We start from the raw sequence: 15726 nt of genomic DNA, 5'->3' as shown, positions 1-15726 counted from the left end.
TGTCCCTGGGCACCACCATGGCCAAACCATCTCGGGGATTATTCAGGGCAGGAAAGGTACACTTAAGTAAAAAAGAGAAGAGCTTGCAATCTGTAGATGAGCCCTGGCTGATTTAAGATATCCCAGGGAGTAAATGCTGGCATTTATTTCTGGAATTTTCAGGGCTGGGCTCTGGGGATTTTTGGTGAGGTTAACACCCCAGTGCCCTGCCTGACAGGTCAATAACTCTCTGCCCATTTCGTGTGAGCAGCACAGCAAGGTTTGCTCTTGCTACATGATAGAAGTTGAAGTATCCAGATGGAAGCACATAGGCTGCAGCCCCTGCATTATCCCATCTTTTATTTAGGCCTGACAAGCTCAATTAGCATTATCTTGTGCTTCTGCATCGAGGGGACTCTTGTTAGAAAGGCAGGAGAAAAGAGGAAAAGTGAGAGATAAAGGGAGAATATTACTGAGGAAAAAGCAGTGAAATACTAAAAGGGATTTATCTGGGAAGAGCTTTCCCCTGGTACTGAACAATGGAAACATCTATATTACTAAGAATTCTCTGAAATAATGACTTTTTAGCTGCCAATGCTTCAGAGATTTCCTTTTGCAACACACTGCAATCTTGCAAATAAATGGATGCTGATCATACAGGTGAAAGAGGATACCCACAACCACTCCTAATTAAATGGGGGTATGATTAATAACCTGTTCCTGTTTGCTGGTCCTGTTCCCTGAAGCTGAGTGGCTACTCAGCTACAACCCCTGCTTTTTGGGGGAGAAAACAGAGCCTTCTCTCCTGAGTCAGTGCTGTCTGCACAGCTCAAGGTTCACTCACAGACTTGAGCAATCTCAGACATTTATAATCTGTCCCTTCCCTTTGGCGCAAGGATGGATTTAAATGGTCAGGAGACAGGATTTTTCAATTTTTGAGCAATTACTCAATTTTTGGCAGCTAAGCTCAGGCACTGCATTTCAGTGGCTGTGCAAGCAGGCTGCCTTCCAGAGGTGTTGGGCACCTGCTGCTCCCTCTGGTGCTGTGACCTTTCCAGGCTCAGTGAAACACACAGTCCAGCCCCACTCCTGTGCTGAGGAAAGGCAGTTTATGGGCAGAGCACGGAGGGATTTGGTGCCTGAACACTTGCACAGAGTCGTGTTCCTGCCCGGAGCAGGGAGGGGACACGAGGAGCAGCAGCCTTGCCTTTGGTTCTGAGCAGAAGGGGGAATTCTGAGATTTGGGGAGGTGAAGCCTGGCAGCTCCAGAGCCCCCTGCCAGCCCCAGAGGCTGCTCCAGCCCAGTTTCACAGTGTTCTGCTCCATCCTCAGCAGGACACTGTGACTCACAGGCTGGGTTTTGGTTTCTGGGCTCTGCCTGTGCTTTGTCCTTCCCCTTTGAAGTTCACCTGCAGCAGCTCAGCTGGAGGAGCCAAGGTCAGACCCAGAGTGCAGCCTGGTGAATTCTGCAGTGCTGCTTCCTGCCAGGGCAGGTTTGTGCCAGGGAATCATCCTGGCTGTGTCCAGCAGGGAACCCAAGGGTCCCATCCACCTGCAGCAGGTGGCCTGGACTGACAGACTGAGCACCCTGAGGCCAGAAGAGAGAACTGAGTTTGGTTCCTGAGCTTTAGGAGTGGTTGCTCAGAGAGGAGCAGCCACTTTCCTGAGCCCAGCAGTATCTCCAGGTGTAATGCAGACATGATACCTTTAGCAATGAGAACTTTAGGGACTCTTAGAATGGCTTGGGTTAAAAAAAAGACCTTTGAAGATCAAATCCCAGCCTGACTGGCTATGCAGAAAAAAAATCAAAGACAATCTTCTGGAAATAGGGCAAGTAAAAATGAGGCTGAGTTTGTTTATTTTTTGCCTTAGCACTAACAGAGTCACCAGCACTCCAACACTTTGGGTTATCCATACCTGCTCAGCCCTCCAGTTCCCCAGGACATGGGAGGTTTTGGTTTTGACCTGGCTGGAGGTGGTCAAGTTATCAGCACGGATGCCCCTTATCTCTCTGACCTTCAGCATGAAAAGAGGCTCTTATCAGGCAGTGCTGGAGGAGAAAGAATGGATGGCAGGAAGAACAAAGCCTTGGTGATATCTTCCTGCTGAGGCTTTTAGAGAGCTGTTTCTCTGCATGACCTTCCCACCGCTCAGATTTATTTGACTATTAAAATAAAAACTGAACTTAACTGGAATATGACTGCAGAAACAAAAAGGTGTCAGTTCCCATAATTTAACTGCAATAAAACCAGCACAATCCCCAGTTCTCTGTGCTTTCTCGAACAGAATATTCCCTGGCCTTCTCATTAGCTATCGTTGCTTCCATCCAAGATGCTGCTGGGAGATGAAAAGTATTTGATATATATCTATATATGTACATATAACCTAAATACATTGTGGAATGCAGCTCATTGCAAGCCATAATAACAATTTTAATTATGAATATCTTCTGCACATGGAAGTTATAAATAGCAGAGATGCTAAAGCATGCCTTTTCCAAGTACAAACAAACTGATTCCCTGGGGCTGGGAGAAGCAGCCACAGCTCTGGGCAGGGATGGGCAGTGCCACAGCTCCTGGGAGAGGTCTGCTGGGCTGGCACCCAGGGGGCAATGTCCCTGCTCTCTGCCCCACCTGGCATGTTCAGAAGCCACTTGTGGTTTTCTTTTCCATTTCCATAATTCCTGAACCTCTTTGGCTGTGTTCCAGAGATGGAGTCCTTTATCCAGCTTACAACAAAATGCAGGTCCTGTGCTGTGTCTTGACATTGCACTGGCCATTCCCAAGTGGGGGGCCTTGGACACTGCAAAATTAAGGAAATTTTTCCTCACTTCCTCCATTGCAGTGTGCTCTTTCTCAGGCTCTGCCATGTGGGATCTTTCCCAGCTTTCAGGCTCTGAAGGCTCACAGTCCCAGTGATGGCTTACCTGCCATATAAAACTTTGGATTGGAGGGTTTTTCTCCCTTGTGCTCTGTTTGCTTTCCTCACCTAAGAGCCTTGCTGCCTTTGGCCAGACAGGGGTAGCTCTTGCCTGAAGTCATTTCCCTGCATCCTGCTCCAGGAATTCACTTTCCTTGTTTCCCAGTGCTGTATTTATTTGTGAGTGTTTCCTCAGGACCTGCCCATGCTCCTTTTCTGTGCTGGAGCCAAAATCCCCCTGTGTCCCCCTTGGAGCTGATCCTGGGGAGCTGCTCTCCCTTTCCCCCCCCCTGCCCTGTCCTGCTGCTGCAGGGGCTGCTCCAGGTGGGTTTTCCCTGATTTTCCTCTGCCAAGGAAAATCAGCTGCCCAGGACTTGCCCTGTGCTCCTCAGTGCTTCCATCTCTTCTCTGGCTGTCTCATCCCCTGACTGTCCTAATTGCTTTTCCTAATGCTAGGTTGTCCTCCTTTAGTAATTTTTCTTGCATGATTTTGGAGATTGATCCTATTAAGTTCTTACCCCTCCGTATGTCATCCCCAGCTTTGAAAGCAAAGTCATTTGTTGCCAGCTGCAGCTGAATTACCTAGGCATTAATTGACTTTGGAGCTTCCTGATTTTCTCACAGACTTTTTCTTGCTGTGACATCCTTTCTTTTGAACAATGTTAAGCACCACTTACGTCAAATAGCCTGCTTGGAATTTTGCTGCTTGCTTCTCTGAGCTTGTCACCAAGCCCCCGAGCTCTGCTGATGTTATTTCCAGTTTGCCTGACACATATTACAAAATTAACAGCTTTGAAACAGCACAAGAGTTGCCTGTGTGGAGCTCTGTAAAGATTAAATTTCTCCTGACCCTCTTTCTGCAGTGCTTTCTGTTCAGGACACACAAGGGCATCTTTCTTGTGCTAGCCTGCTTGAAAGCCAGCCCTGGTACATTTTCTGTGCAGTTTCCTGCTCTGGGTTTAGCACAGAGCAATAAAGAGGCACGTGGAGAGAGAAATGTATTGAGGGGAGTCTAATGACTTCTCTGAGGCTTTGCAGCACTGCTAATTACACAGCAAAAAAGGCACCTTTGAAGTTCCCGTGCCTCTGGGGCTGCCAGCCTCCCTTACTCAGTAGCCTGCAAGGTAAATGTTACATCTCCTCCCTCATTCCTAGAGCAAAGCACAGCTTGGGCACATCCTTATCCTGTGGGGCTGCTGGTGGCTCCTCCTGGGGTGGGACAGCAGCAGAGAGCTGCTCCTGCTGCAGAGATCACTCCAGCTCCTGCCAGCACTCCTGGCACAGCTAGAAAGCTTCCCATCCCTCCTTCAGAGGCACCCAGCCACAGCCAGACAGCCTGGTCCCCAGGGCACTGTCAGAGCCATCTATATCTGCATCTGACAGGCAGCAGCCTGATTCCCAGCCTAGCCCACTGCCTGTTGTGTAATGAAACACGGAAAAGGCTCTCACAGCCCTTCTCGTGCCAGCCAGAGCCATGCTGGGCATCTTTGTAGGTTGTTCCTCCCAAGGGGCTGTGGGGAGCATTTGCATCCCAGGAAGTCCCAGAGGAAGGGGCAGGAGCCCTTGGGCACCTCTGTGTGGCACAGAGGAGCTGGAGCAACTGATCATCCTGGGATTGTTTGACGGTGGAAAAGCTGGAGGATCTCAGCATGCCTGAGCATCAAATCACCCCAGCATTTGATTTCATAGAAATATTGGAATGATTTGGGTTGGAAGGGACTCCCAAGATCATTTTATTCCACCGCCTGCCATGGCAGGGACACCTCCCACTGTCCCAGGCTGCTCCAAGCCCCGTCCAGCCTGGCCTTGGGCACTGCCAGGGATCCAGGGGCAGCCCCAGCTGCTCTGGGCACCCTGTGCCAGGGCCTGCCCACCCTCACAGCAAAGGAATTTATCTTAACCTCTAACGCTGCCCCTGGGAGCTGAGTTTGAACCACAGCTCTGCCCCAGCCTGATCCAGAGTGCAGGGACACCTGCAGAACCCACAGGGTGCCCAGAATCCATCTCAGCCCTGGGCCAACCCAAACTCGGGGCTATCCCAGAGCTTCCAGGGCTGTTAAGAACTTAAGAGCCAGGAGATGGGACTCCCATGCCTTGATTGCCACAGGCTTTCCACAGGATGAGCTTCAGCTCCTGTGTGCTAAGAGGAATTCACAGTGATTCCCTGCACCAGCTTCCAGGCAGGAGGGAGCTGGAATAACTCCTGGAGAGCTTAAGGAGCCTGGAGCCTGTGGCAGTGTCCCCCTCATGCAGAAAGCTGACTGTTGGGAAGGATGAAATTTGGACAAGGAAGTCTCACAGATTTGTGTGCTTAGCAGAAAGATTTTTAAATGTAGAGTCTGATGAAGGAATAGAGTTGGAAGCGAGTTTTGATATAGAAGAAAAGAATTGCTGAGCCAGTCTCACTGGATAACCAAGGAGCAAAGGGTGTGTTAGTTAGAGGGGGTTTTATGGCTTAGAGCAAAGGATAAACCCACCCCAGACAAGAAGATGTTTTTCACCAAGCAGGAAGAGAGCACAGGCAGACAAGTCAGCAAATGTGGCAAGTGGAAAAAAGGTCTCAGAATTTTCCACTGCAAGAAAACTGAAAAACAACTTCTGGCTTAAACTGTGATGTACTGACTGTGAGTGACTGGAGAGCAGTGCCATGAATATGGTAATTAGAGTAGTTATGACAGGCTATAGGTAAAAGTTAAGGTATAGATTGGTTCTACTGTATTAGGATGCTCAGCAAAGAAAAGTATAGAATGCAATGTAACCTAAACTCGGGGTCTCCAGGCCTGCCTGCAGCTGGAGCTGACAGCTGTGGGCACAGCTCTGTCACCCACAGCCCTGGACTGCTGTGACTCTTGGGTACAATAAACTGCATTTTGGGAGCCCCTGGAGTCCCACATCTCTCATTTCAGCTCTTACAGCTGGCAGCACCTTCCCAGCCAGCTGGGTCTGTGTGGCTGGGTCAGGACTCACTGCTGTCACTGGCAAAGTGTGACCCAACCTGCAGGGCTGAGGAGGAGAGGTGATGGAAATCTCTACAGAAAACATCTCAGGAACTGTAAACAACACATTTCCTACACAGAGATAAGGATGGAGATTAATGTCAGAATTACCCTGGATAATTAGTGTAGCAGGTAATCATTTAAAATCTGGCACATCTGTGAATACATCACTTTGACTGAATTAGGAAATATTTGCAACTGCTACAGTGAAATGGCTTCAGCCATCCCACAGGGAAATCTTGGTGGGAGATTAATTCTCACTTCAAATGGCAGAGATTTGCAAGAGGATTATGTGGCCAGGATGACACATTCACATTGTGATGGGAAGTGAGGCAGGTTTTTTTCCCTCTCAGCAGAGCCAGTGCTGGTTTCTTTGAGTTCGGGTATTCTTTGAGCTGGAGGGCTCGGCCCTCTTAAGTGTGGAGTGTTTGATAGCTGAAACGCTGAGCAGTGCTTGAAAGGAAGTGGTGACAAGAACAAGGGTGAGAGAGACAGAAGCTCTCAAAGAGAGGACACTGAAATCCCAACTCGGATAAAACTTCCTGAAGCAGCGAGGTCACGCTGGCAAAGCTAGTGAATATGGGAATTGAGCTTATTATAAATGTTACCAAAGAGTTGACATCTAGGAACCCTGCATGAGGTCTGGGAGGGTCCTGCACTCACTGCTCAGCCTCAGGCAGCTCCCAAAAATGCCTCTCTTGCCCAGGGGCCAGCAGTCACTGGGGAAACACCCCAGACCTGGAGCACACCTGGTGGGGCCACGTTCCCAGCCAGTGCAGGGACTGATGTCCTGGTTGGCTGTCCCAGGTGCTCCGGGTTTGAACTGGGTACAGAACAGACACTGAAGTGGTTTTTTGGTGCTCAGCACAGGGAGGAGAGTTCGGGGAGCTGTAGCTTTGTGTGAGGATTTTATTGCTTACAGCACTAAGGAGAGCTCTAACCAAGAAAATGGTGGTTCCCTGGCACACAAAGACATTGTCAATAAAACTGAAATGTCTCTTTGCTGTATATTTCCAACACAAAACTGCTGCCAGGAGCTCTCATCTGATTTGCTCAGGTTCACAAAACATCAAGGTGAATAATTGAGACAGGCTGCGTTTGCAAACTCTGGGGAATTTTTCAGCAGCAGAACAGAGAAGGGGAGAAAAGACACTTGGAGCTCTGTACGGAGGGTCTGTTCTGTCTTTTCAGAGAGGTAATGGTGCTCTTGTTGACTGAGACAGCACTAGAAGAAATACAGGTGGGGTGAAGCCAGCATCCACAGGCACACCCAGACCAGCAGGGATTTGTTCAGACCAGCCTCCAAACTTCCCAAGGGAAAAGCCTTGCTGAGCTTCAAGCTCTCAGCCCTAGGAAAGCCTGTGTAATCACAGAATCCAGAATGGTTTGGGTTGAGATCACCTTTTCCAACCCTCTGCCATGGGCACATCCTTATCCATGAGAGCAGGCTGCTCCAAGCCCTGCCCAGGCTGGCCTGGGACACCTCCAGGGATGAAGTGTCCCATCCAGCTGTATTAAAAATGAAAGGACAAAAAATAAAAAAAACTTCTCTGCTTTGTGCAGAAAAGCTTTTAAAGCCTTTTCCTTCCTTTCCCAGAAACAAATTTGCAATCCCCAAGGTAGAGATTTGCTTTACCTTCCACTTCAAACAGCATCCAACATCCAGGGCCAAACTGTATCTTCCCAGGATGGGCCCTTTGATGATGATGTGCTGGAGGAAACTGCTGCCAAGCCCCCACTCCTGATCCCCCTGACACCGGGCCTTTGGTGGGCTCTTGGAGAGGGCAGGGCTGGGTTTAAGACTGAATATCAGAGAATACGCAGGGCTGGAAGGCAGCACATTCACACCTACTCCTGGGTTGACAAAGAACTCAAAAAGATCCGTCTCTACCCAGAATAAGTGTTTGCACTGTCCTTCAGCTCCTGCCTTGCCCGGAGCTCCCCAGCTGCCCTAGGCAGTGCTGCCAGGTTTAGTTCCTGCTCTGAGTAATCCAACCCTGGGCTCATGCAGATCTTCCCCTACAAAATGCTGGAGATGCTCAGAGCAGCAACGTGCAGCTTTTCCTGGCAAAGAGCAGGGGAGGTTTAGCTTGGATACCAGGAAAAATTCCTTTTCCTGAAGATTTGTCCAGCACTGGCGCAGCTGCCCAGGGCAGTGGTGTGGTCCCCATTCCTGGAGGGATTTAGAAGGAGGGTGGATGTGGCACGTGGGGCCAGGGGTTAGTGGTGGTAGCCTTGGGGAATGGCTGGAGTTGATGATCTTAGAGGGCTTTCCATGATAATGATTCTATATCCAGGGGAAGCACAGAAAGTGCAGCTCAGGCCCCTTCTCTCCCCCCTCCCTGGTCCCTCTGGGCTCACCTGGCCTGCAGTGCCCATCCTTCCTCTGGTTTCAGCTCAAGCTGCCCAGACCTGGAAAGGCTCATGTGGAAAGATAGACATGAGGTGAGGGAGCTTTCAGGTGTGGGCAGGGAGCAGCCAGCCCTGCTTCTGGAAGGGGCTGAGGCAGAGACAAATGAACTAAAAATGAGCAGGAGTTGTTCTTTTTATTTTCTTTTTTTTTTTTTTTTTTTAATGGTGGCAGTTATTCCTGCTGCTACAAACTGCTTTTTTTTACTACCCAGGACTTAAATTCCAGCAGCATCAACTGGTGATAGTTCACAGCAATGCTGCAGCTCACCTGTTTATGGGGTGTGATGGTGTTTGAGGAAAAAAGGGCATGACAGGCTGCACCTCTGAGCTTCCCTGTGGCTTGCAAAGAGCCCCTGTGGTAAACTGGCAGGGGACAATGATGTTCTGGGCTGGTTCAACCATCTGCAGAGATTAATGTGCTCCCAGGCCACCGAGACAGTCGTTCTGAATCCAGGGCTGCACATAATTTGAATACATTACCAAAATGGAGTTCAGCTGCACCTCACTGTCAAAATGTGAGCATATTTTACCCGTGTCAGGGCGCTGGAGCATGGCCAGAGAGCCAGTGTAGTAATTTTTTGGGTAGATGTTCAGCAATATTTTATTAAACTCCCTGTCCTACACTTCAGTGCCTGCCTGCCAGAGCTGCAGCCCAGCACCCCTCGCTCAATAAGCTGCTTGTTCCAGCCTCGCTGAAATCTCCTCAGAAAATTAAAGTCCTGCATTGTCCTTTTCTCCCACCTTGTGCTGTTCTTAGCCTGAATCACCGTGGCTCTGGTTTAATCTGGTGTCAGACACCGTTCACAAACGCTGAAATGTCACAACCATCAGCTTAGCGCTGCTCTGCAGAGGTAACAACACACACTACTCCATTTCTGCTCACTCCACTGCTGCCAGCTGCCTTCAGCACATATTATTCCCCCCCCCCCCTTTTCTGCCTAAAGTCAGAATTTCTGCAGGACCTACCAAGCAGTGGCATTTTTTTCAACTTTAAATCTAGCACAAAGCAGCACGAGATCTGTTTTGGGTCTCTGCAGCATCTCTGGCCACAGGGAGCTGCCTCTGCCATGGTGTTGGAATATGCACTGTGCTACTGGGTTGGCTCCACCATCATTAAAAGTTGACTAAATTTTGCTCCCCAAACCCAGCTCTTCTGAAGTCTGTGAGGTCAGTCCCTTCCATAACTCAGCATTCCTTTCCTGGGGACTGGATGGACCCTGTGTGTGTCTGTGCAGCTGTGAAATGATGGTGTTAACTTCCCACCTCCACTTTGGTGGGGTGAAAAACACCAGGGCACAGCAAGCCATCATGGTGATAATATAAATACAAAACCCACCAACCCAGGAATAAAATGTCTCCTGGCTTCTGTAAGGATAACGCAGAGGCAGGATGTAAAATACAGCACACATAAAATGTGTCATTTCCTTATAAGAGCAGAATTAATGGAGGCTGTAAAAAACAAATCAAAAACCACTATGGAAGACCTTTTTCCCAGGGAAGAATATGAGAATTCATTGGATTTAGACATGAGGAACAGTGGTTTGTGATAATAAAAGCGCTAGCAAAGAGCAAAATAAGAAATGTGTGTTCTTGCTTCTTGCATTGATGAGCTAATAAGCACAACCTCTTAAGGACAAAGCTGGCCTCTAGCACAGGGAATTCTCCTTGCTGGCTATTGCTTTCCCATGGCCTCTAGCACAGGGAATTCTCCCTGCTGGCTATTGCTTTCCAATGGCCTCTAGCACAAGGAATTCTCCTTGCTGGCTATTGCTCTCCTCTGCTTTCTAGCACAGGGAATTCTCCTTGCTGGCTATTGCTCTCCTCTGCTCTCTAGCACAGGGAATTCTCCTTGCTGGCTATTGCTTTCCCGTGGCCTCTCCGTGGTTGGCATTTTTTCACTCCAGCTACATTTCACACCAATTTTTTTACGCCCACCCCCAGCGAGGGAGCTGTAAGGAGTGACACTGCTGTGCCTGCAGCTGGGGGAATCCCTCACACCTGCCCTGCTCAGCCTGGCTCCAGGAACAGCTGCCTGCAGCTGCTGATGGTCTCTGCCCTCCTCCCACAGGACCACGCGGACATCGAGTGGAAGTTTGCGCGCACGAAGCTCTGGATGAGTTACTTCGACGAGGGCGCCACTCTGCCCCCTCCTTTTAACATTGTCCCCAGCCCCAAGTCGTTCTGGTACCTTTGCAAGTGGATCCACAACCAGCTGTGCCCAGGAGATGACTCTGACAACGAGCAGAAGAGGCACGAAAACCTCAAAACATTCACAGTAAGGAGCTCCCGGGTTTGTGCTTGGTTTCTGGAGGGTGTTGGGGATATTCAGGGTCCTGAGGGATCAGCAGGGGGTTGCTGGGTCATCACTTGCTATCTGGGTTTGAAAAGCTAGGTGTCTGCTAAGGAAGGCAGGAGTCTCCTGTGAAATGGGAAATGCAAACCCCCTCCCTCCAAATTATTATGATTTTGAAACTAAGAAACCCTCAGGCAAAGATATGGGAGTAGGAATAGCAGTTCTTTACTAGGAAAACTAAAAATAAAAATGCAATAGTACAAACAAACAAAAAAAACCCCACAGCCAGAGTCAGAGCATGCCCTGGCCCCCTGTGTGTCAGGGTGGTGGCACAGTCCCATCCCAGGGGGGCTCAGGGTGGTGGCACAGTCCCATCCCAGGGGGGCTCAGGGTGGTGGCACAGTCCCATCCCAGGGGGGCTCAGGGTGGTGGCACAGTCCCATCCCAGGGGGGCTCAGGGTGGTGGCACAGTCCCATCCCAGGGGGGCTCAGGGTGGTGGCACAGTCCCATCCCAGGGGGCTCAGGGTGGTGGCACAGTCCCATCCCAGGGGGGCTCAGGGTGGTGGCACAGTCCCATCCCAGGGGGGCTCAGGGTGGTGGCACAGTCCCATCCCAGGGGGGCTCAGGGTGGTGGCACAGTCCCATCCCAGGGGGGCTCAGGGTGGTGGCACAGTCCCATCCCAGGGGGGCTCAGGGTGGTGGCATAGTCCCATCCCAGGGGGCTCAGGGTGGTGGCACAGTCCCATCCCAGGGGGGCTCAGCCCTCCTGCAGTGCCAGCTGTGGCTCTGCTGGAGCAGGGATCCTGCCCAAGGGGGGAGTTTTCCTCTGCAGCTCCAGGGCTGCTGGAGATGGGCCTGCTCTCCCTCTGGGAATGCAGGGCAGCAGAAAGCTGCTCCTCTGGGAATGCAGTGGGCAGAGGCTGCTGGGCTGTTCCCAGGGCAGATTGGATCCAGGTAGGAATGCTTGGCTCCTCCCCTGGGCAGAGCATCTCCCCATGGGATGGTGGAATTTGATCAGCCCTGCAGGGACACTCAGTGGCCATGGACAGCAGAGATCTCCTGGAGGGAGGATGGGCTGTGGGAGAGATAAAGAAAAAAACTGCCCAAGGAACAGGAGAGAGCTGCCCCAGCTCTGACAGATGGAAAATAGAACACACACCCAGCTAATCCTGAGACACTTGCTCAGAGCCATGGAGAGCTCTAAAGGCAGGAGCAGACAGGTGACACCTCTGTGCCTTTCTCTTTCCAGGAACGTCACGCTGACAACCTGATTCAGAATCAACATTACCAGGTAAACTTTTGGGCACATAAAGTTTTTTACTTGCTGTTTCTTTCTCTTTCTCATTTTCCAATACTTCAATTCTTGCTTGCTTCCAGAATATATTTTGATAAGTGTAGGTCCTCTAAGAGGATTTAGCTTATCATGGATTAAAGCATTTCCTCATTGGAGGTGGATGGTTCAGTAAATCTGTCCTTGCCTTTCAGCCTCTCTGGAATAGTGGAAAACTTGCAGGTGTCAGTGTGGCTGCTGAAGTCAAGGTCACATCCCCATTGCCATCAGGCTGTCAGGACATCCTGGTTAAAACTATTCCTGCAGCATTTTTACACTCCTGAATTGTTCCTCTCTTGCTCTTTTTTGTAAAGCACCCCTAACTCAGACTGTGGTTGGGATATTCTTTTGTTGGGGACAGCTCAGGAAGGAGGAATGATTCCTTTATTGAATCTTGCTGGTTTGTTTATTCTCAGCCTGCCTGTCATCAAGTACTCATTAAACTCAACCCACAAAAGGATGGAACTTCATTAAAAACACCAGCTTCAGCCCTTGAATTCAGTGGGATGCATTATGCCAGCACGCTGGAAGGAAAAATATTCTCCAAAATGTTAGGCTCTACGTTAGGCTCCACTGCCAAAAGCCATTAGTAATTTGTCTTACTTAAGACATCTCCTGCTTTCTGAAGAGCACTTTTATCAGAAGTTGGTGGTTAACATAATTAGTCACCTCTGACAACTGGCATATGGTGCTTTCTGACTTCACAGCACAGCTTACGGCAGCGGCATTGGGATCTCCGAAAAACCTCCCAGCAAAGCCTTGCTGCTGACACCATCTTCAGCTTGGCATTGCTCAGACTTGTTTGTGAAGGGGGGCAGATGCAGGGCAGGTTTGGAGTGGTCTCTTCCCTGCACGCAGCAGGCACAAACAGCCTGGGTGTGTTTTGGCTGGCACAGATAAATGTGCAAGCTCAAAGCACCAATTTGCTTCCGTGAAGGCATCAGGGAGGGACATGAGCAGAGCAAAATGGAGCTCATCCAACCAAAAACATGGAGTGTAGCAGACAGGTGACACAGAGGAGGGAGAGTCCCTGGAGAAGTCACTGAGAGTGTGGTTTGGCCCTTCCAGTGCTGCCCACGCGTGGTGCAGCCACCCTTAAAGGAGTTTCTGCCCTTAGGGAACACTCAGGCAGCTGCAGATGTGGTTTGAGGTGAATGTCCATTGACCCATGGGATCCTGGCTGCTCTTCACGTCATTTATTGCTTACATGGCCTCCTTGGCTTCAAAGACTTGATAAACCACCTTCAGATGCCAAATTTAGCCCATCACGATACACAGTGTGCACATGAGATTGGTAATTGTAAAACCTTTCAGCAGCTGAGATTAAAGAGCACATCCAAGAACTGCTTGGAGACAGCACTCAGAGAATTTCTTTTCTGCATGACTTGCACATCTCCAAGCCCCAGCATGAAACAACTGCTTTGCCTTTAGTTCAAAACTGAGCCTCCATGAGAGGGGGAAGCTGTATCACCCCGTCCCAAGGTTTGCTCTGCTTAAAAGGAAGCATTTTGTTTCTGGGGGTGAGTGGTTTTTAGCCAGCAGAGTCAGGACAGCTGCTGCTGGCAAGAGCTCAGGGAAACGCAGCAAGAACAGAGTTTGGGCTGAGCTAGCAGTTGAATCACTTGGACTGTTTCCTGTTCCAGGAAGTGATAAGAAATCTTGTGAAAAGATACGTCGCTGCAATGATAAGAACTTCCAAAACCAACGAAGGTTTAACTGAAGAAAACTTCAAGGTAGTTTATTATTCCTCAATAATAATTGGTTTTATTAATTCAAACAGCCACTTGCAGAGTTTGCACTAACCTGTTAAGGTGATTTGTGATGTGTGGAAATAGGACTGTGACTGGAGCTGGGAATGCATCTGATGGGTCTGTGGGGTTTTGTGGGCAGAGTGAGTTATAATTGAGTGTCTTCCTATATGACCACCTCCCATACGTTAATATACAACGTGCTATGCAGACAAAAGCATTGGAAAAGAGCAGGAGTGAAAGATGTGATTTGAGTCAACATCACATTCCCAGTCCTAATGCAGACAGAGTTGAGGAATGGGTTGGGGTTGATGGATATTAAGAACACTCACAAACAAATGTAAGTTTGTAATTTGTAAATTCTGTAAATATCAGCCAGAGAGCATTCCTGCCCTATTTCAGCAGTATTCCCTCTTCTGTAACTCTCTTATCTGACGTTTTGGGGTGTGCAGGGGGGGTTGATCATCAGGGCCAGTCCCCAGCCTTTGGAGACAAAAGCCTTGTGAGGTCCCCAGTTCTCGGCACTACCAACACATTTCTGTGTGGCACTGGACGGGGGTGTGATGTTCTTGTGTGATTTGGTACCAGCCACTGGCACAGCTGAGGGAATGTGGTCATTCCTCCATGTCAGATAAAGCTGCTGGAGGTAACTCCTGTCTCCTCTTGCCCCAGGAACTAAAACAGGACATCTCGAGCTTTCGCTATGAAGTTCTTGACCTCTTAGGCAACAGGAAGCCCCAGAGGAGGAGTTACTCTACCAGCAGCACGGAGGTGTCCCAAAAGGAGGAGACAAACGAGGACAATGCTGGAGAAAAGCCCAGAGCCAAGAGCGTGTCCTTCAATGTAGCCAACAAGAAGAAGGACTTCAACGTGTCTGCCCTGATTAAAACCATGTCTGGGATCAACATGGTGGAGGAGAGGCCGAAAAGCAACGGGATCAGCAAGCGCTCCTTTGTGCGCAACGGGAACAGGGTTCAGAGGCTCTCCAGCTCCAAGAAGGAATCCTTCAAGAGGCTGGGGCTGCTCTTCTCCAAGATGAACGGCCACGTCCCCGAGCCCAGCTCAGAACCCATGTACACCATTTCAGACGGGATCATCCAGCCACACTACATGTGGAAAGACATTAAATATTCTCCCATGGACAGAGAGAGGGAAGAGAATTGTTCCAAAAGTGAAATTAACCTCAATGAGGTGGCCTACAGTGGGAACACGAGACTCACGGGACAGAGCAAGGAGTGCCCTGTGGTTTGTACCAGTTCCCTTCACTGTGCTTCCAGTATTTGTTCCTCTAACTCCAAACTTATAGACTCGTCAGAGGATGTGTTTGATTCCTGGGGAGAGGCCTGTGACTTGTTTATAAACCAGTGGAAAGATGGGCAGGAGGATCATGTTACCACTCGGCTCTGAGCAAAGCTCTCTTAACTCTCACTGCAAAACTCAGCCAAGTATTGGTAATTGTTTGCTCTCATCTGGTTCAGCATCACTGTTTCCTTTCTGTCCACAGGTGAAAAAAAAAGTGTAAGCCTACTTATGTTATAGCCTATTTTATAGCCATCTGCACCTTTTTTAGTTAACTTTTTTTTACACTCACGAATGCTAAACGAATGGTTTCACCATTTATGAGGTTGCCATAAACCACAGGAATCCCTTTGGATGCAGTGTTAGTCTCCAAGCCCCACAGAAGTGAGGCATGCAGGTGGCTGAGGAAAGGATTTCTCCAGTGCTCCCATCATCATCCCACCCCAGCTGGGTTTCAGTGCTGCTGCCCAGCACCACTGGCTCTGCATCCTGCTCAGTGTTCCTCATCAACACAAACAGCTGTTCAGCAGGAGGCTGAGAATCTCACTGAAAATATTTTTTAAAGGGGTTTTGACCTATAACAGGTGGGTTTTTGTTTCCTTTAAGCAATATGACTTCTTTTGGTTGTGCTTGTTTTTTCAGGCCACTATATTAATATTGTAAAGTATTACTGAATATGAGACCCCTTTGATCATCCACCTGGAACCTGTTTTTGTTGCTAACATATTTGCTTCTTTACCTAATTTCCC

At 49.3% G+C, this 15726-nt stretch overlaps 1 protein-coding gene across 1 annotated transcript in view; it reads left to right on the top strand.

The window, feature by feature from the left end:
* The window catches only part of TRPC5 (transient receptor potential cation channel subfamily C member 5), a 67698-nt gene extending 52356 nt beyond the window's left edge, over positions 1-15342 (top strand). Inside the window, exons 7-10 of the mRNA XM_009090304.4 lie at positions 10375-10581; positions 11850-11891; positions 13574-13663; positions 14351-15342. Coding sequence (XP_009088552.1) covers positions 10375-10581; positions 11850-11891; positions 13574-13663; positions 14351-15085 — 1074 coding nt within the window. The 3' untranslated portion in view covers positions 15086-15342. The remainder of the gene's footprint in view (positions 1-10374; positions 10582-11849; positions 11892-13573; positions 13664-14350) is intronic.
* Positions 15343-15726: the final 384 nt, after the last annotated feature.

Source organism: Serinus canaria, chromosome 4A, assembly GCF_022539315.1.
Source record: "Serinus canaria isolate serCan28SL12 chromosome 4A, serCan2020, whole genome shotgun sequence".
Taxonomy (NCBI): domain Eukaryota; kingdom Metazoa; phylum Chordata; class Aves; order Passeriformes; family Fringillidae; genus Serinus; species Serinus canaria.
This window is presented reverse-complemented; position numbering and strand designations above follow the sequence as displayed.